This window comes from Poecilia latipinna, unplaced genomic scaffold (assembly GCF_001443285.1).
Source record: "Poecilia latipinna isolate Pla-1442-1.1 unplaced genomic scaffold, P_latipinna-1.0 Scaffold186, whole genome shotgun sequence".
Lineage (NCBI taxonomy): Eukaryota > Metazoa > Chordata > Actinopteri > Cyprinodontiformes > Poeciliidae > Poecilia > Poecilia latipinna.
The window spans coordinates 345,634-367,422 of record NW_015112802.1 but is presented as its reverse complement, the minus strand read 5'-3'; the positions used below and the strand labels follow the sequence as shown (position 1 = coordinate 367,422).

Sequence of the window (21,789 nt, the reverse complement as noted above, 5' to 3'; positions counted from 1 at the left end):
CAATCTCTGAAGAACTTACAAAGAAAACTTGTTGTATTTTATTTGTTTTTGTGAGTTGATGCATGAAAAAATGATCGAGTCAGAAGGGCATATGAAGAGAACATATACTTTCACTTTTTACTGCATATTTATAAGGTTTAGATCTGGGTGTTGACTAAGATGTTCTGTTACAAGAATATGATCTTAATATTCCATTATACCTCAGGCTAAATTCAAAGTAAAATCAATGCAGTCCAAAGACAGTGTGAGCATTATTAGTCCGTGGAAGGGATTTGTTAAAAAGCAGAGAACACCTGTGTGGTTAACAAACACCACACCCAGGAAACACCCATCCTCACGCTTGAACACACTCAACCAGACAGAAACAACCACATCTCCCAGAGGCCCCTGCTTCCAATCTTTAGCTGACCTAGGAAGTGTGACCCACTTGTGGAGGAGATGGTGCAGAGCAACAGGGTGTGTGTGTGTTGCTCCACTGAGGAATGAAGGGAATAGAGGAAAAGCAAGGTCAGAGAGAGAGAGATGAAGCTCTGTTTTCTCTACCGTTCCTCCCCTGCAGCCCTGTGAGAACCCGCTGGCTGAGGCCGTCTGCTGCCATGGGCCAGCCAACCAGACATATGGGGGACACTGGACATGAAAAGGGTGTCAGCTCATCTCCACAGAGGAACCACGGCTCGCACAAACTACATCAACGCCAAGTACAGTACATGTTACACATGCAGCTAACCCGCTTCCTAGCACGGCTGTTTTGGGGAGAGCCGGTGCTTTTTCCTGCCTTGCTAGCAACAACAAACATTAATGCTGAGGTAACATTATATTTATAATTATCTCAGTCCTGATATTGGTGGAATGTCTGGTGAGCTGCTGTGTTTCTGTGGAGAGTCAAACAGAACTGAGGTGAGCAACTGTCTCAATGAAAATATTCAGGGAGAAAAATTCCCAGCTAAGCTAAGCTAAATTAGCCTAGCCTAGCTCTAAATGCATCTAAATGGGATATATATTGAGGTACTTCATGAGGGTATTAAGCGACAGACCAACACAAAGTAGGAGATGCATTTTAGGTCAAGGGAAAATTAGAAAGTTGACTTCGTGAAAATGGTGGAGGCAGCATCATGCTGAGGGAATATTTTGGTTTCAGATTGAATACACTAAGTCTGGATGGATGGAGGTGAAAAGTAAAATAAAAATCAGAATCTAAATATTGTATATTTTGTAGTGCAGCTGCTTAGAAAAAATTGTGGTGGCAGCATCATGATGTGGGGATGCAGTAGCAGGGGAGCTGGTTGCGTTGGTCTGTCACATTAAACACCCAGTTTGTGATGCAACGACATCACAAGACAGTTTGTCTGCTTTGGGTTCATTTGGTTTTACTCAAATATCAACTTTTGGGTACCTAAGACCTAAGACTTTATCTTTCTTCACAAAGTTTTTTTTTTTTTTTAATTCTGCTTTGTGGCATAATTTTACAAAAATTCTGCCACAAATTTTTGTGGCAGCTTCCTCACCTATGGTTTGACATGTTCGTACACACACCGTCCGCCTCAGGATCTCATAGACCTGGAAAAGATTCAAGACCATCAGTTTGGAAATAAACAGTCAGAGTCATTGCGGTTAAACGAAAATACAGAACAGAGGAGTAGATTTCTGCCAAAGTCTCTAAAATTTTTAGACTGATTTCATGTATTTCAGGGAAAAAACATGAATATTTTCCAACATAAAAGTTCACAATTTCCCATGATTGAAGGCATAAATGTTCAATGTTAGACCTACATTTTAAATATTTTAAAATAATGAATAGAAAAAAAAGAACCTTAAGAATAAACAAATTTACAAGAATTTCCATAAAAAATTTTCATGTATTTTTTTTATTTTACAACGTCACAGAACATTTTAGTCCTAATATCACAAATTGATGCCTTTAATCGTGGAAAATTGTCTCTTTTTCATGCAAATGCGCAACTTTTCAAAATTTGGGTATGTGTTTTTTTTTTCTTCCAAATATGTGCAATTCATCTAGAAATTTCAAAATGTTTTGTTGAACATTTTCTCCTCTGTTCTCCACATATTTATTTTCCCTTTACATCACTCTTTATACTCCATCACAGGTAAAAAAAAATGAGCGATTATAACAAATGCTGAACTCAATAAAGACACACTTACTATTCTGCCTCTTGTGGCGTTGTCAAAGAACGTGTCCTTAGACGTGATGTTGTACCTGAAGTAAACACAGCCAGCAGGTTGTTATGGATGCGCTTCTTTGTATTTAAAATCATACAAATCAAGTGATGAGAGTTCATGTAGGAGGAGTGAATGTACTGTGCCAATCTGAGGGGAACCATTTTCATTTCACAACTAAGGAACAATAAAAAAAAATTAAAAATTTAAAAAAAGCTGTCAAACAAATGGTTCAACGGTTATTTAAAAACATTCATAGCACTTCTCTGAGCCTTTTAATCCCATTTTGACAAGACCAAATTAGGAGAAGTCAAAAAGAAAGAAAAAAGATAAGGTGCCATTACTTCTGTCTGAAACAGTATTTAGTCAGTCAAGAGCAAAGCTAGCTGTGTTTGAAAGACTTATGGATCCATTAAACACCATTACCAGAACCTGACAAGTCTGAAGTGTAGCAGAGATCAGAAGTGATTTATTTAAATAATTCTCTATTCACAAATCTGGAAAAGAGTTGAAGCTGTGAAGCTTAAAGTAAAAACCTGATTTAGATTCCACATCTGGTGTTGATGTATCTTTAAGATCCCTGTCCTGTTGGAGCTTTGTGTCCAAATGGAGTTTAGGAAACAGGAAGTAATCGTTTGTCTTCGTTTCTTCGTCCAGTCAAGAAACGAAGATTCAATTGCAAACTTTGAAAATGTGGCGATGTTCCACCTACTGGTTTGGAACGTACCAATCAGGCTATGCTAACCGTCATTTCGTCAGACATTGATGCAACGCACGGAAGTGCAGGGTGCTAACTAGCATGGATCAGTCATTTGCTACATCAGAACTTGTTGCCATCTCCCCTTCAGCACTTTAACTCATTTCAGAAAAACCCCAAGTGTTCGTGTAAAAAATGATTTTGCGAACTTGAGTAAGTTATTTTGAAGTTTGCCGTTTCCTTTAGCCTTCTTTAACATGTACTTCAAAAAGTGCATTAAAAAAAGACAAACGCAAAAAGGTTTACGTGGTTTTCAGCTTTTCTGAAAAAGAGTTATTACGCCACAGGGGAGATGGAGACAAATTTTCCGAATGAGTTATGACCTAGCTAACCTGCCCAGCCCGAACCTCCAGGATGGACAGGAGCACTCCATTTCTAAGTTAGCAACTTCTACTTCCTGTTTATTAAAGAATTCTCATTGGATTGAAACAGAGCCAGTGACATTGTAGCATCCTTATAGAGGCGATAGGGTTAGGGTAAAAGTGTCCTAATTAACTTGTTTCTATCTGAGACCAAATAACTTCAATTTGGACCTACCTTGATGCTCCAAAATTATTCTGAAACATGTAAGAAAGTTGGTTTTAGGAATACATAATGAAAGCTAACATTCTCCCAAATGCCTCCCCTCGACCTCATTGAAAACGTGGACAATGCTTAAAAACTCATAAAAGCTCTCCTTGAAACCAGAGAAATGAACTGACCTCTACCTATTTTTGTCAAGAGCAGCAGCCAAATATCCAATCAGATAAAAAATACGTCCACAGCAAAATTCAAGCCTGTGCAAAAACGGAGGAAACGCAGAGAGGAGTTGATTTACCAAAAGGACAACCTGAAACAAAGCTCGTCCTGAATACTTCATTTGAACAAGTGTCCAGGTTAATGCTCAGGTTGCTTGTTCAGCGGTTCACTCAGTAACCTCAACCTTTGACCTCTGGCTGCTCAAGCTTCCTCACAGCAGTCACTAGATACAACTATCAGAATCGGTCAGAGTAGATGTTTAGATTGAGGGGAGAAAGTAGCAACCAGGTGTTGCTAAGGAGACGAAGAGATGAATCCAACGTGGTGATGTTTGGTTATAAGCAGAGGCAGGTAGAGTAGCGAAAAATTACACCCAAGTAAAAGTAACACTACTTCAACATGTTCAACAGCAAAAGAGTATTTGGTAAAAAGTCTACTCAAGTACTGAGTAACTGATCAAATTATAAATCATTTAATATTTTAAAATTACATCATCAAACAGATCAAAATATAAAGTTAAGTGGAAATTTTGGTATTTTAAGGACCAAAATGACAATAATTCATATAAGTAACAAAGAATAACAGAATCGAGCAAAAGAAAACCAGTTTCTTTCCATAAAACAAAAAACATATAAAACTTTAGTAAAAGCTGCCTGTGTGTGTCTGTACCTGGTGAATTTTTGGTTAAAACATGTTTGTGATTCATTCAGAGAGTAGAGAATCCAGACATGCTGCTCAAGTAAGAGTAGAAATACTTCATAATGAAATGACAAGAGTAAAAAAGTAAGAAGTACAACGTAGTAAAAATACTCCTGAAAGTTACTCAAGTAAATATAGTTCAGTAAATGGTTATAAGGCAAGCAAAACATAGCAGATGGATGGACGGATGGACGGTTGGACAGAGTCTTACATGTGCAGTTTGTCCCTGGAGAAGCAGTGGGACAGGAACTTGGTGCTGCCGTGGTCCTGGTGTGGCACTTTGGGCTCAAAGGGCTGCTTCAGTTTCCTCCACACTGAGCTCATACTGGACCCAAAACCACTTTCTTCTCTGAGTTCGTAACTCTGAGAAAAACCAAGACAACAGACACGCTGGTCACTCAGCGCTGGACACTAGAAGTACTTTAGACTTTGAGAAGAATCGTCTCTTTATCAGACAGCTTCTTTCTAGTTTCTTTGGGGGTTTTTTTATCAATCAGATTCTAAAATTGTTCTCACATTTTCTCCCATAAAACATAACTGCAGCTCAGTTTTCTTTAAGCATAAGAATGCTTTTAACAACACGTCGCCTACATCGACAGCACTTAGCAAAAGTATTTACACGCAAATTACAATCGAAATCTTGGATGTATTTTAATGGCATTCTATGTGACAAACTAACACAAATCAGCACATTTAATTAATGTTTTTTCAATTCAGTTTATTTATAAGGCTCCATTTCACAACTAAGGTCGACTAGAAGAACTTTAGAAAAAATTATTTAAATCTGATCATATACATGATCCTAGTCATCAATCAGAGCTTTAAGTTTAGCTCATTATTCAAATTAGAACGTTTACTGCAGCTGTTGCCTCATGGTGAAGCTCTCAAGTTTTCACAACCTCTAAAACGTTTGTTCCCAATACGACACGTTATTTATTAATGTACTGCAGAAAGGGACCATCTCAGAATAATGCTGCCACCACCATGTTTCACTATAGAGACGGTGGGTTAAGGGTGATGTGCAGCATTTGTTCACTTTTGGTAGTTTCTACATTATATATCCCAACATAAATCAGGACTTGTCTGTCTTAGTTAGATCCCTGCTGTGTTCCTGGATGCTCTTGTTGATGCTAATAGATTCTACTAACTTAAACTTTTTTAACTTTACATCATTGCATTTATTTTAAATGTGGTACATCAATAAAAGATTTCAACTGAACTTAATCATGTATCATTTTTCAATTATGCACTTCTTTATGTGTCGGTCGCATAAATTCCAGTTCAAATATGTGAAAGTCTGTGCCTGAAATGTGAAAATCATGACTGTACAGCACTTCATATGAAGCCTGGAAGTTAATTTCGTCAGTTTGGTGTTTTTTAGAATCCGGTCTGCGTCAGAGGTGTACCTGAATCTCACCTGCTTGGTGGGAACTTTAATCTTGAGAAACTCGGCCTCTCTACACAACACGGGCCACGGCGCGTGGATCCGAGTGAAGCTGGGCCCATGGGTCTTCGTCTGCCAAGCCGACAGGAAACAAAGAAAAGAGAAGAAGACGCTTCATGTTTGAACGGAGCTGAAAAAGAAACTGGACAGGAACAGAAAAAAAAGAAGAAAAAAAAATGTCCCCAGACACGTTGGAGCTTAAAAAAAACAAAACAAAAAAAACAGTTGATTCCTCGCAAATATTTGTGTGCATGTACTTTTCTGTTCTGTGAAATATAATACCAGCCTGCTTGGCTGAAACCAACTGCTGCTCAGAAATGGCTTAACGGACCATCTGTCAATGCAGCTTCGCCTTCCAAAATGGCAGACTTTGTTTTAGCAAGAGGCCTAAATACAAAACGCAATTCACTTTAAGTTCCTGCTGCTCCAAGTTCATGTCTGACGTCTGAAGCTTCGGCTGAGAGGGATTCTTCAGGAGGTGGAAGCAGGTAATGTCTTACCTGCAGGACAAAACTCTCTGGGCGACTTTATTTAGATCAGCTGGTGCTGAAAGCTGAAGCATGAACAGCAACTCTATGAAGATACAGTTACGTCAATATTTCATTGTCCTCTAACTGAACCAAACTGAATTGACTGGATCTGAACTGATCTGAAGTTCAGTATTGAATTGAACTGAGTTGATCTGAACTGAAATGAATTAAACTGAACTGACTGAACTGAGTTGTACTGGACTGAACTAAATTGCAACTGAATTGACCTGAATTTAGTTGATCTGAAGTTCTGTATTGAACTGAACTGAATTGAACGGAATTGATCTGAAGTGAACTGAAACAAATTGATCTGAACTGAACTGAACTGAACTCAATTGAACTGAACTGAATTAAATTGAACTGAACTGAATTGCCATCAGTGCCAGTATTCCCTGTCTTTGCTCCGACCCACTCCCACTCTTTGGCGGACCAAACTTGCCCGGCAACCGTTCCTCTAGTATTTATGACAGATCGCTGTGGCCAACGCTGACGGGCCGCCTGAGGCTGTTGTCTGTAGCAGTCCGCTCCTCACACATTTTTATTTAGCTTCTTCTTCTGCTAATGAATAACTGTGTCTGGCCCACACAGTCATTATAATAAGACGCATTAACAAAAGATGACAATTATTTCCCTAAAATAGGACCATAGAGGTGCGTGATTAAATAGCGGAGCCCTGCCGTGGGGTATAGATATGTAATGAGACAGAGTGTGGAGTGCATTCGCTGCATTCAGTGCTGAAAGTTTATCCTGTAAAATCTACGCCGCCGCTTTAATGGTCTTGGTTGTTAGCCTAAACAGGAATGAAAGTCGGCAGAGGCAGCAGGGGACGGCGGCCAGGTAACCTTAGCCTTCTCAGACCCCCTCCAGCTTCTGTAGAAAGGGCCGAGTGATGGGAGAGGAGAAAGGTGGCATGGCCAACAATGGAAATCTGAGACGAGTCCTTTTCTCCTCTCAGGACTCCTTCTCTGCTGAGATCTTTCACCTCCCCAAACTGTGCTTTCTGCTGCTTTCATGACTGACTGACTGACTGCTTGTCTCTTTTCCTCTGACCTTCCCTTAACATCTCTCTCACTTCCAGCCATGTTCTCTTTTGTCCCACATGGGGAGCCAGGTCACTTTGCTCTCCCTTCAAATAAAATCACATGTATGGATCATTTCCGTATAAGGAATCTCTCAGGCCTCTAAAAGCACAGAAACCCTGATCTATGGCGGACGGAGACCACAGATCAAACTAAAAACCGTTATTTTGTGAATGCTCGGAGTCTGCTATTTGCGTTGATGCCTGCACTTTGCTATTTTGAGAAGTGTGTTATTGTGCTCTAACCAATCTGTAACCAGTAGCAACCAATTTCTGCCTCCTGCCAAAGCTAGAACTGAAAGAAAGGTACATTTTGTGCAAGTGCCTGTTCTTCACCACCACACAAAACACAACTGAGACCAATGTTGTGAAAGTTGGACAAGAGTTTGAGGATGACCAAAGGGAAGAAACTTCTGGAGTGAAGTTGTTTTTTGGAATAAAGTTTGATTTGACACTTTTTTTTCTTGGATTGATTCAAGAGTTTTGACTAAAAACAAAATGTCACAAGCAAAATTTTGTTCAATGTTTTAGTCCAACTCAATGTAAGATGGAAGGAAACAGAAACGTGGTTTTTAACATTTCTTGTATTACAACCGTCCAACCACTCCCTCAAAAGCCCCCCCAATTCAAAACACATTTCTACGGTGGCCCAGACAGGTCATCAACATGCTAAAGCATCAACACAACAGCAAAATCTAAACAAAAATAGAATTTATGGAACATATAAAAAGGCTTGCAAGCAGAACCTATGCTAACTTCCTCTTAAGCATAGCATAACCTCCATTTTAGCATAGCTATTACTAGCATAGCTTTCATATTACCTCCATTATATCATAACCTCTATTTTAGCATAACTTCTGTATTAGCATAACTTCCGTATTAGCATTCCACCCATTTTAGCATAACCTCTGTTTTAGCATAACTTTCATCTTATTACAACAACCCCTTTAGCATAGCTTCCAATGTGGCTTTTGCTGTTGTGGCTTTTTAATTTTTTCTTTTTGTCCTTTTGGGCTGAAGTATATTTCACTGCAGTTAGGCTCCCAGTTATCTGGAATATGTCTCTACCTGTTTGGCACATCTAGACACTGAGATCTTTGTCCTTTATTGCAAAGTTTCTCAATCTCAGTCAGACTGAAAGGAGACTATATGTTAAGGTCCATGCTTGTTTGCAAAACATCTTTAATTACAGTTAATGGTTTTCACAATAAATCCAAATTCTCAACAGAACCAACTACTTAAAGAAACTATTGATCTGGACCCAATTCTAGAGTTGTATGTGAACTCTAGAACTCTTGACCATATGTGAATATGGTCAAGTTTAAAAACTCTTTAGTCAGCCAACACAAATCAATATATAAATGAAATTATTTTACTCCTTACAAAAAGACTTGCAGCTTCAGTTTAACAAACTGGTACCACTGTACATTTATAGAGTCTGAACCTCTAGTCGGGAACGGACTCATTTGCTCGTCCCTCTTTTAAATCTGAAAATTAGGCAATGGGAAATTAATTATTGATGTTCCTTAACTTGGTTCCTTCTTCCCATTTCCTAACTATTTTCTCCCATTATTTCTTACCACCTGGCTAATCAGCTTTCATCTCGTCCGCCCCGGCTCTGCGCCGCCGCTCACCATCGTTTTCTTTTTTCTTGGTCGCTCCGTCAAAAAGGGGAGGATATAAATACCCTTACCCTGGAGAAGGTTAATTAGCGTCATGATTTCCAATTATCTCTTCATCTCTGTGGGGGGGGGGGTAACTAGGCCGCAGCCAGGGGTGTGGAAGTGTTTTTATTGAGTATGACAAGGTGATCAGCTTCTGTGTGTGTGTGTGTGTGTGTGTGTGTGTGTGTGTGTGCGTGTGTGTGTATGTGTGTGTGTGAGGAGACTGGGTTGGATGTTGTACGATGTGATTTTGGATGTTGTTCTTAAATAGCATTTTGTGCAACTGCCCTGCATTGGCGGTGTACAGTGTTGGGTCATTTGTAAGGCATAATCTTCCAGTGCTGTAGCCAATGCAGGGCATTGGCTACACCTGTGGAGTTACTGTTTTGATTTACTGTGGGATGCTTTGGTAACTGCCTCAAGTACTATGGCTTTAATGTTCATCCTGAAACTTGTGGACCCTTGGGTAAACTGGCACTGGGTCAGTAAACAATGTATATCCCAGTGATCTGATGTTGGAACCATAACTCTTAAAGGGGCGGTATTATAGAAAATAGATTTTTTTAAGCTTAATATCATGTTATAATTGTATTTCCTCATTAAAAACATACCTGTAGTGTTGCCTTGAATGTTTCATGTATGCTTAAGAAATCAATGATTTTCCTGTGGCAACCATTCAGGAAAGCCTGAACACTTGCTCAAGCAAAGTGCCACATATTTACCCAAAGCTCCTCCAGACTAGCGGCAGCAGCAATTAGCAAACACCTAGTGGAATTGCATGACTTCTGAGCTGCTAAACGGCATCATGGAGAAGTATGGTTGGTAATGACATGATGACAGGAGTGTCGGAAAGGGTGAAGCTTCTTAAAGAGATAGAGGCCCAATTTCATGGTGGGCCTCTGTCAAATCAAATATCATTTAATTTTTCACTGAATGTAACAAACAGGACTTAAAAACATATGACAATAAAGCTGCAATATGTAACTTTTATTTTAAAAAATATATATTTTTATATATATAGTATTTTGTTAAAATGATAATTATGTTGTGACAGTACAATTAAAGACAAATGATCTGTGAAAAAAGAGCTCCTCTGCCTTCTCTCAATACTAACTACAGAAATACATCAGTCACAGCCAGGAGGAGGATCTTAGCGTTGCCAATCACTCTTATGCTCAACCCTCACTTTTGCTCTCTGCTAAGCTACCGCTGGTTCACCACAACATAGTTTGCCACCAAAGCTAAAGCCAGTTAAAAGGCCACTGATACAATTTTCCAGTAATGGTAAGTTGTTTCTTTGCCATTAGCACATTGCACATCGTACAGGACGTTGATTGACAACACTAAGCCCCTCCTCCTGGCTTTGACTGGTTGTTTTGGGTCAGGAACGCTGCTTTTCTTCAAATAGTAAGAGCAGCTCAGGGAGAAGGTGGACAAGATGGATTTTTTTCACAGATTATCTGTCTCATACCAAACTGTCGTCACATGTTGACAGTTTAAATATGGAAAAAAAAACATATTTTTTGTAAAAGTTATATACTGCAGCTTTAAAGTAAGCCTGGAAACGATCCAGACAGGCCAGGGTTAATCAGGCGTTCATGTTTGCTTGCTTTACTGTTCCAACCTGGGTCAGTTAAGGCCAACCACAGCAACAGTACTGTCCTTAAATATCCAGACTGAAGATTAGTGAGCTGAGCTCCTAGTTCAGGTGTTGCATAACACCATTTTCTGAATAAATTTACACCCTTGCATTGTGGTTAAGAAGGACTGTGTTGTTCTGTAAAGCAGTAGTTTTGTGACTAAAGCATCTCATCATGATTACGTCCATTCCAATCATCTCTTTACACTTTCACCGAATTCTCTTGTTCATATTAAATAAAAACAAACAATCAGCATGCCGAGGTGACGCACTCTACCTGCCTGCATGTAACAACAACAGCTGTGCTACTGAGGAGCTGGAGAAAATGTTTGATTTTATGTTTAGTGCCTTATAACTGGTCTCTATAAGCAAAATGGAGGAAGTGCATGCATATATTATGTTACTTGGAAAATATTGCGTACTGTGTAGGATTCACTCTCCTGACTAGGAGGTGATGTATTTATGTACTTCCTATGATTAAATATAGAAATGTTTTTATTTTGATTTGTGTTGATCTACTTTGGGAAAGATTAGCACCTGGTTAATCAGTTTATTAATTTCACTTTTAAATTTTGCTTTTTTTTTCTCCCCTCATCACTCTCTCATTGGAGGAGCCATGTCGTGATGACTTCCTGAAGGTGGAGTTTCAGAAAGAACAGGAGCTTCTTAAAGAGACAGAGGCCCAATTTCAAGGTGTTCAATTACAAAGTCAAAATTCTTTTATCATGTTTGATATACAGAGTATTTTTATAACAACTGAAGTTAAAATAGTTGCTTGATTGTGCTATAAAATGGCACTATGTCCCTGGAAAATACATAGTACTTTCCTCAAACTTTCCCTCCCACATTTATCATTATCCCTGGAAAAGGTGCATAAAAAGCATTGAAAATAAACCTAGATTTTATTTCAATAACATAATCTCATAGTGAAATATATAGAAACATCCGAACTAAAATAATCGGAAAATGTTCACTTATGGCACCAAGAACCGGCTGAACATCCAATATAATTTTTTGTTTGCTATAAAATGCATTATTTTTATCCTTTTAATCACAAAAACAGTCACAGTTTTTAAGGGTAATCAAATCACGTTCTTTACACAAACAAAAGAACCTAAGATTAGACATCATTTATTAGCTATTATTAGTTATATACAGTCCCACTTGACTAGAACATTTTTATGAACTATCAGTTCCAGCAAACGTTTCCTCCTTACTTTTTCTTTTTCTAGTCCCAATAGATTGGACATATTAACCTCAATTTGAGCCATAAGCATTCAATTAAAGTCCAAGCTCCACTTCTTAATTATTTAATTAACTTTCATCTGTAGGAGGACGCTCCTGGGAGAGCAGGGGTCATCGTGTTAATCCACAGGTTCTGTCAACAAGTGGTGCCGGCTGGTTTTTCAGTATCCGTATTAATCCGAAGTGAAACACGCTACACAACCGATAAGCCGACTTGTTTCGTTTAAACAAATAATAACGCAGGCAAGTAAACAAACACTGAGATTACTTGGTCAGCTTTTTTTCTCTTATGTTATGTTATCATTAATAATCTGAAAAATTAACCTTATTCTGTTCTTCCATCATTTACTCACTTCCTGGAGATATGACCAAATTAATATAAAGTTGACAATTTACTACTGTAGGTTTATCTTTCACAAACTAGTAGAAGTAGAAGTTAGTAGACGCGACTAAATGCAGCTAAAATGTTTCATGGTGTGTTACTAAGCTAAGCTTTTTGAGTTAATTATCAAAAAAAAAAAATTGCTTTGTTAGGAATGAGACAATCCTGACCCACCAGCCAGTAGCTGCTAAAGGCGCTAGCCACCAGCTTCAAGATGGCTAACACTTTTAGGTTACATCAGGATTAAGAAAGTCTCTTTTAGGTGCTTTAACTGGTAACATTTTGGTTACTAGATAGAAAAAAAAAATACCAGAATGCCAGATAAAATGAATTTGTTTTGTTAGGAATGAGACAATCCTGCCCGCTAACCACTAGCTGCTAATGTTGTTAAACTTAGCATTATCTTTGGAGCTTCCTGTTGAATTTTTAAAACAATCTAGACTATTCAATAATATTGTGTATTTTTCTGCCTTGGGAGGCGGATGTCTATTTACACCTCTGCTACAAAGAAAGACTTCTTTCTTTTTGTAATATTTCTAATTTATTAATTTATTAACCTCAACTTCAGCCATAGACATTCAATTAAAGTGCAGCTGATATTTCAAATTCCTTGTTTTTCTGTTAATCCGATTCTACACTCACACACAGCTGTAACCCAGCTTTATGATTAACCTTAATCCCACGAAACTAAAATGGTTATTAAAATCCATCTAATCCAAACATAAGCTAAGCAGGCAGCAGCTAATGCTCTGTGTGATGTAAATATATTTACTATTTGTTTGTTGGTTTCCACTAATTATATCTGAGAGGACAGGAGCAAGATATATTAATGCAATAGTGAAGCACCCTCCACATTTATTGACACACTCCCTAATAAAGATGTCTAAAAAGCCTTTACATAAAATTTGAATTAATATCAGTAGGAATACCAAAACTTAAGAGAAATACAAACTTTAATTTAATAGAGTAGGGAAGGTTCTTTAAAAAGTAGACGCTTTCAAAAGTCCAGTAAAATAAATGGAACGCAAATGTTTTTTTTTTAATCACTTCTTGTTTCCCTGGAGGACAAATATGACGTGACACAGAGACCCATTTATTTTAAGCTCTCTCGAAAATTGGGAAGACAAGATTGCCTAGCATTACTAATAACCTCAATTTGCTCATATTTGCAGTCATAGCAAGACTTCAGACATGGCTGGAGGAGGACAGAACTACACCTGTCTATAAAACACAGTGAGTAGGCTGATAGGGGATGTGAAAAGGCAAATCAAAAGCAGAGAGGTGCAAGTGAAACTACAGCAGTTAGCGCCATCAGCTAACCTAGTCATTGCCATCCGATGCAAATTTACTTGATTTTTATTCCCTTTCGATAGGATTTCTCCCACTGAGCTGAATTTCTCCAATTGAACTTCAACCGAACCAATCAGCAAGCAGAAAGAGAAATCGTGAACGATGACATTGATTTTTTTTACCTTGGTTTTAGAATTGTCTTCCTCTATAAGGTTGTAGTTTGGCAATATCAGCGGAGAAAGTGAACAAAGCCATTCTATCTGTGTTGGCTCAAATATTGGGTAATTAAAATCGGAGAAAGAGGAACATTTAAAACAATTAATCGCTGGCATAGTCCTACTCACAAGGTTGTTTACAGAGCATCCAGAAAGTATAAGCAGCAAGAACACCAATAAATAAACATGAAACTAATTTTGTAATACTACCTTTCTCATATGCAAATGAAAGACATATTAGAATGAAAGTATTCCTTTACTGTGAATAACAGACCTAATCTAAACCTCAATCCATGAGATGAGATAAGGAGCCATTAGTCAGTGAGCTTATCTTCTACTGGCTTTGGTTCCATAGCAGCCATGTCAACAGTCTGATTAATACAACCCTGGGGAGTACACACACTACCAACTGGCTGCTGGCCAGCACCGGCATACTTCTAGACATGCACACACCTATATTTGTTTGGCAGCACAGGTATGAAATGCTAATGCTAAGGGAGTTATTCTTCATTTTTCTATATGACTCACTTTTGAGTGCAGAGGTGGTCCAATTACACTCAACCTTCACAAGAAGTGTGTTTGTGTTATTTACCCTTTGTTCTAAGTTAGGGCACAGAGACACACAAAATGGACCACAGAGAAGGCGATCTTGTCAAAATAAGATTACCTGTTTCAGGTCTGAGTAAGTTAATCGACACTATGAGGTCCGAATAGCAGCTGTGTTGGCTGAAATTACAATCTGCCTCGTATCATCACATTTCAGCCCAGATTTCATCGCATTAAAAGCAATTTACACTCATGTGAAAAATGTTAGAGCACCCAAGTGAGAGTGAACACCATTAATGAGATCCAAAGAGGTCAAGTGAAAGACATTCAAAACAACTACAAACATGCCCAGATCCATCTATCCAAGCAACTTCACCATGAAACCAGATTGCAAAATGGTAAAGGAAGTCATTAGCTCTCTAAACTGTCATTACAGAACCCACAGCGGTCTCTGGAAAGCCTCTACGATCAGACACACACTGCACAGGTTGATCTTCAATAGAGCTTCTATCACGTGACAGGAAACTGACTGCAGATGCAAGAAACCCTTCAGACATAAACCCAGCTCAGAGCGATTAGCAAGAGAGACATTCATCAGACCGACATCATGTATGGTCAAGATATGTCTTTACCCGTATTTGGTTGAAACCTTTGACCTAAGACTGCTTTAGTAGACAAAAAACTTCTAAATATGACCCAAAAATAATGTCTTTAGCACATTTTGTAATCAGCATGATCTGACTAAACTTTGCAAATGGATGAATGTGACGCAAAAAAATAAAAAAACATCTGGGTTCAGGCTTCAAGAACCGATGTGGCAGAAAGACTGTTGCTCTAATCACAGGACAGGATTGGTTGGTGAGGTTCTATAAAGTTCTCATTGGCAACAGTTTCCAACAAGACCTGGAAAGCACAGGACCATACCATGCATGGTGTTGCACATCATGGATGGTGCGGTCCGCTGGTCCCTAATCCAGGAGTTAATCCATTACTATTGTAACTAGAGGGAGGCTGAACTAATGTCAATGTAATTACCCAATGTTGAGTCATCCAACTGTTTTGGAAAACACATTCTGTAGGAATAAATTTAGGTTACGTCAAATAGAACACAGTTTGGTTGCCAACCTAGAAACAGTTTCAGATGCAAGACAGGAGTGTCAACACAGCAATAACACAGGAAGGGACAGAAGCGCAAGAATCTTTCCAAGAGAAACTCAAAAGCCAAAACCAGACATTAGCAGGACACCGACCTCTCTGTCTCTCTCCACTTCCAGACCCGCCTCCAGGAGGTTGGCCTCAAACTCTTGTCTGATCAGGTGCATCTCGTGGTCGGCGGCCTCCATCGGCTCGCTGCCCCTTGCCATTCCGAGCTCCATGAACACCTCCCCAACGCTCGCTGCCTCCTCCCTGCGGAGGCCGGCTCCTTGTCTGGCCGCTGCATCGGAGGAGCCCGACGTTGGAGGGAAGTTGCCGTTTGAGACGATGGACAGCTGATCCTGCGAAACCGAGGCGGTGCCGGTGCATCGCAGGGAGCCGTGCCGCCGGTGATGAAAAACCAGAACGTAGTCCACTTTCCGCAGGCCATCGCAGAAGTACAGATCTTCGCTGCTGGCTTGAGGGCTTGAAGGTGCATCTACAACCTGTGAAAAGATGCATCAGGGCCTCAGTAAAGCCAGTCCCAAACTACCATTCCATCAGGATGCAGTCGTAATGAGGCGCACAAGTCAAACACAAATTGTTCAAAAATAGAAAAACCAAACCTTTAGGCTTCAGGGGAGTTATGTAATAGCTGAACAAACTTAAACATTTGATGCTGTGTCAGCACAGGCAGACACAAGTGGCTTTTGGCAGATCCTCAAAAACAATGAAGTGAGAACCTTCAGCAGCAGAGTGGGCAGTTAGCTCACCTTTGCCTGTTTTAGTCTTTATTTAGACAGGGGGAAGTATAGAGAGAGACTAAACGTGGAAGCAGCAAGAGGTAAAGATGTACAGACACCAGCCTGATTTAAGGATTTTGACTTAGTCACAGGATTGTAGAGGAATACATCACTGGTTTGCTGGACTGTGGAATGATTAATAAAGGAAAATTTAAAAACCCTATTGATTGAAATTATTATTTTTGTTCCAAATGGGTTACATAGATATGGACACTGAATTTAATACATTCTTGAAAGTGCAGATGTATTTTTTCAGTTTGCCTACTGGGTCTCCAGGGATGAGGTTAGGTTACCTGAGCTTCCTGTTTTTATTTGACAAAAAAAAAAAAAAAAGAAATGAAATGAAATTGATGATTTTGTTTCTTTTTAGGTGTGGAGTTCTGAAAAAATGTTGTGAGCAACCAAAATTGTACCTACACTGATGTTAGCTTTTTGTGTGTGTGTGTGTGTGTGTGTGTGTGTGTGTGTTAAAATCTACACACTTTCTACACACTTTTACACACATAAAAAGTATGTGTAAATGTTAGCTAGAGCTAACAGCTAACTGTCTAAGCGAGATTTGTGCGAGATTAAAATAAAGCTCCAATTTCCAGAATGTTAGAAGAGTGTATCCTAACAATATTTTGCAATATTTTGTAAATCTTTAAACCAACGTAACATTTACAATCTCATACATTTTTGAAGCAATGGCTCATGGGAGTTTGGAACTGTCCATAACAGCTACATGTGCTGCAATGCTAATGCTAGCTTGTACAGAAATAAAAGCACGAAAAGCAGAAATTTGGCTTAAGTTGAATTTCTTTATTTGTTTTCACTACTCTCACATACAATGAGATTAAAAAAGTTAACTTAATTTAACTGTTAGAGTGCTACAGATAGCAACATTATTGCTATATCCAATAAAATACAGCATTCCTATTTTATTGAACTTCAGCTCTGAGTTCCTATAACTGATGTTTGGCTTTACATCCAAATAATGTCAACAGATACTCATGAAAATAAATCATTTGAACAATAAAAAAGAAAGTTAAAAAACACACAATTACCAATTTTGGACACTTTCCCGTAACGTAAAATTTGTAACCACTTCAGAAAAATTTAGTGACTTATTAAGTCTTAATTTTTTATTCATTCATTTGAAATTATTAAAGAGACATTGCAAATATCCCATCGTACCGTGTTGTCTGATCAAAAAGGAAAAAAGTTGATGTAAAATCTTGTGAGGAGGAATTGATGTTTTACTAAATTTTAAACACAAATAAATGTGAGAAGCTGTGAAACAGTGTGTGAGCATCCGATGGATTATAAACTCCTAATTCAAACTTGTTCATGTAAACAGTTGAGGTAGCTGATAGAAAGAAAATGTAAGCGAGTTTATTTGTTATAAAAAAGTTCAGTAGAACAATTTAAAAGAAGGTAAATTCTTAATATTCTAATGACCAAGTAACTGGAAATATGATTTTATGCCGAGCTCTTTGAGCTATAAGTTAAAGAAACTAGATTTACAGTAAAATGTAAGAATTAAAGATGGTCCCTGCACATTTTTGATCTGGATAAAAATAAATGTCACCCACATACAGTTGGATCTAAAGTTGGGCACTCCACTCGGCAGCCAAGAAGTTCAGATTTCAAATTTAAATGCAATGCATTTAAAAAAAAAAAAAATATATATATATATATATATATATATATATATATATATATATATATATATATATGTATGTATGTATGTTAATGAGCTCTGACCACTGAGCCGGAAACTGCCACTTCTGCAGGATGCATGCTGCCACCATAATTGAGCTCCTGAAACGTTCCCTGAGGTCTTATGTTTGTTTGATGCTTCTGTTCCCTTTTTTTGGAAATATGTAAAGCAGACTTCTGAGAAGAGTCCCGCTAGGACTGAGCCATTACCAAGAAAGTTTATGAGGCACAGATGTTTGTCTTAGCCAAAGCTTAAGGAGCTCTCAGGGGGATTTGGAGATGGGTCCCCCGGGGGCTCCCCAAAGGTCCCCATAATGATCCTCAGCAGAACTTTGTTTTATTACGTCGTAAATGGTCTATAGTAACCATGGGATTGTTGGTTAGTATTTTCATGAATATAAAACAGGAACAAAGGAAAGCGAGGAAAGTAAAAAGCATCCCCATCCATATTAGCGCTGAGCATGAAACTGACATCATTCTTGCATCAGATTTTGGTGATACGGGTTTAATAAAAGTTATTTTATTTATTTTTAGCTTTAACCTCTCGTCTGCCATGTAGCATAAATAATTTGGGAAAGTTTGGAACCTTTTGGAAGACTTTGACCAAACACAAGAATGTGTATAGTCTAGAAAATACAGAGAAAGATACAATTTTAACAAAAAAAATTAAATCAACTCCAGAGCCACAAGTGGCTCCTTGGCTCTCTTAAAAGTAAACGATGAAATTTTATCCCTTTTTTTGTTTTATTATTTTGTTTTGTAAAACAAACAAACAAACAAACAAAAACAAAAAAAAACACTGCCCCCCCCCCTCCATACTGGCCCCCTCGTGAATTCGGTCTAGAACCACCTCTGGTTCTGCTTGCGAATATAAATGCAACAGCAATTGGAGCAACATAATAAATAATAAAAATATCGTCACCTACGTAAAATAGTAGCCTAAGACTTATATTGCCAGAAGTGATTAAAAAAAATCTCCACCTTTCTTAACAAAAGACGTTTTAGAGAAAAAAATCACTTTCGACAAAAAAAATGACGAGGTGACAATACATAAACATAAATAAATACATCTAAGAAATATCTACGTAAAGACGTTCGAGATTGAAAATTTGCATTATCAGCAGAAATTTCTATTTCTACAGATTTTTTTTATTTTTTGTCTTTGACAGGAACCCAAAAATCCTGGATCAGAGCATGTTTTTATCCTTACTCTTAGTTCCAGTCAATGTTCCTATTTAATTTACACCCACGTTAATAAATACATTAATGGAGTTTTTGCTAGTTATTTAGGATTTACGAGGCTAATTAGTATTTGTTTGGAGGCGGAGGGGACCGATTCACAGCGCTAAAACCACAACCACGAACTACAATGTGAAAAAGACTGTTTAAAGGGAAACTAACATAAGTCTATCAGAAGGTGACCAGAAGTGAAAACAGATAGATTAAAAGTACAGCTGCGGGTGTTTTTTTGTTTTTTAACTCCAATAAAAGCAGCTCAAACAGGAAGCGGAGGAGTGGGTCGGTGGATGGGGGAGACCCCCGCTACTTACCGGGATCTTGTCCTCGCTCGGGGAGACCTGCATGCTGTTGCGCTTCTTCAAATGCACACAGAGTGGGAGAAAGAAGAGAAGAAGAAGAGGAACAAGAAGAAGAAGAAGCAGACCGGGATTGAAAGTTGCCGGGTTTTGCAGTAAAACGCAGCAGAATTCATCTCCCCCGCCGGTTTCCCCATCGCCCCCCGCCCCGTTAAACACCGGAGCTCGGCCCGGTTTGTCCCCCGTCCTGCAGCAGGAGCCCCGGCCCCTGCGCTCCGGCTCTCATCGCTTTGGGCTTTAAGAGGGATGCGTCAGGTGCTGTGAGCCTGATCTCATGCTGCTCCGCACTCTTCTACTCAACTGGGTGATGTGGAGGCTGCCTTGAGCACCGACGGCGCTCACACACTGCAAAAAAAAAAAAAAAAAAAAAAGCACCAACTCATCTCAAACTGCCGAGTCGCTTTAGCGTTGGTGAAAAAAATTAATCCAAACGCAATTTGATTTTTTTGTTTTTTACAATGAAAAAAACACAACTAGGAGGAGAAACTTTCATATAACTAACACTTTCTCCTGCCTGGTTTAAATAAAAAAAAGAGGTGGATTGTTTTTTGCAGTGTGTAGACATGCCTCCTTTCGCCGCTCTGCGATGTAATTGGCTGATCCTCCTGTTTTCCCAGTAAAACTCACTAAAGAGGAAAAATGTCAACACTTTAAATGCTTTTAAACTATGCAAATCCCCAATTATAGTCATTCCAATCATTCATTAAATGAAACAGTGATTCGCAGAAGTATTCAATGCTTTTGAAGCAAGTTTATGGATGTTTTAACTGCGACTTTTGTTCTTCTCTCATCTGTAGCAGATAGGTCTGCCATAGCGCTAATACTAGCTTGAATAACAGTGTTAGTGTTTTTTTTATTATTATTATTATTTCAGGGTTTCACTAAAATATCGAACTGAAATACAAAAATACAAGACTATGTTGGAGAACTAGTCACTGAGGATTTACCTGCCATTTTTCCTCTTTTCTAATCTTCTGCAGCAGCTGGCTGTGTTACAGCGCTAATGGCAAAAACTGAGCTGAAATTCATTTTCGGGTGCATTGTTCTAATGTCAGCACTTCAATACTAGAATAATTCCATCATAAAACAAAATATACATAACTATCTTGTAAAAACCAGCTTTTCCAGCAAGGAGTCAGGGAGGTTTAAACTTTAACTGCTATTTTTCCTCTTTTTTAATCTTCTGTAGCAGCTGCCTGTGTTGTAGTTTTTGTTGTTTCTTGTATAGAAACAACAAAAACAAGCAGAAATTCAGGTTCAGTAGTGTTATTGTTTTTAATTTCAGGGTATTTCTAGAAGATCAATACAAAAAAAAAAACTAGTTAGAAACTAGAGTTCATTGAGGTTAAAACTGCTTCAACTCACTTCCTGTAGAAGCTTGCAACATTTCAGTGTCGATGCTGGGATATGAAAAAGCAAAAAAATAAAAATAAAAAATAGGAAATTATTCTTGTTTTTATCTTGTCGTACTTAAATATTTCAGATTACCAAACAATTATTATTTTTTAATCAGGCACAGATAATTTATATAAGAGGAATTTTCAAATAATGATTTAATTCATGAAGTAATATAACCGCCCACACTAATGAATATTCAAAACAGAAATAACCACTTCCCTGTGTTCTGCAGATTTAATTTGTACTGCAGAAACAAAACAGCCTCATTAATATAAATTAATTTCCAACATTCTAAACAAACTCGTCACATTACCTAATATCAGCCTTCACTGTGAGCTCGCTTAAATCTCGCATCAACTTCATTCTGTTTCATATAAGACCTGCTTTATTTTCAAGTAGACTTTTTCAGATAGGTCCAGAGCATAAGCACCAAAAAAGCATGCCTCCATCATTATCACAGTGATATCTCCAGTGTTTCTAATGAGACATCTCTCGCCATCTCATTAAATGTTGCAATGAAATGAAAGCCATTGCAAACACAGGAAATATTTCATCATTAGCTCAGTTTAAGAGGGCTCTCATATTTTTGCATGACCTACCAAACAGTAGCTGCGTTTTCCATTACATATGTGCACAAAACTTTGTCAGTAGTCCACTAAAATCGAAAAAAGATCATTTTTTGCAATTGCAGTGTTTCCATTAAATAAGACACGCAATTAAAATCACACATCAATAAATTTGTTTGGCGTCCCGGGG

The 21,789-nt window shown here is 38.3% G+C and overlaps 1 protein-coding gene across 3 annotated transcripts in view; it reads right to left on the bottom strand.

Annotated features, from left to right (window-relative positions):
• Nucleotides 1-19,909, bottom strand: part of ano2b (anoctamin 2b) — a 76,578-nt gene extending 56,669 nt beyond the window's left edge. For all 3 annotated transcript variants that reach the window (XM_015030575.1, XM_015030576.1, XM_015030577.1), the window contains exons 1-6: nucleotides 19,591-19,909; nucleotides 15,653-16,042; nucleotides 5,787-5,885; nucleotides 4,581-4,732; nucleotides 2,161-2,215; nucleotides 1,506-1,557 (exon numbers count right to left, since the gene is read on the bottom strand). In XM_015030575.1, the coding sequence (XP_014886061.1) occupies nucleotides 1,506-1,557; nucleotides 2,161-2,215; nucleotides 4,581-4,732; nucleotides 5,787-5,885; nucleotides 15,653-16,042; nucleotides 19,591-19,623 (781 nt within the window). In that variant the 5' untranslated portion in view covers nucleotides 19,624-19,909. The remainder of the gene's footprint in view (nucleotides 1-1,505; nucleotides 1,558-2,160; nucleotides 2,216-4,580; nucleotides 4,733-5,786; nucleotides 5,886-15,652; nucleotides 16,043-19,590) is intronic.
• Between the last annotated feature and the right edge of the window lie 1,880 nt (nucleotides 19,910-21,789).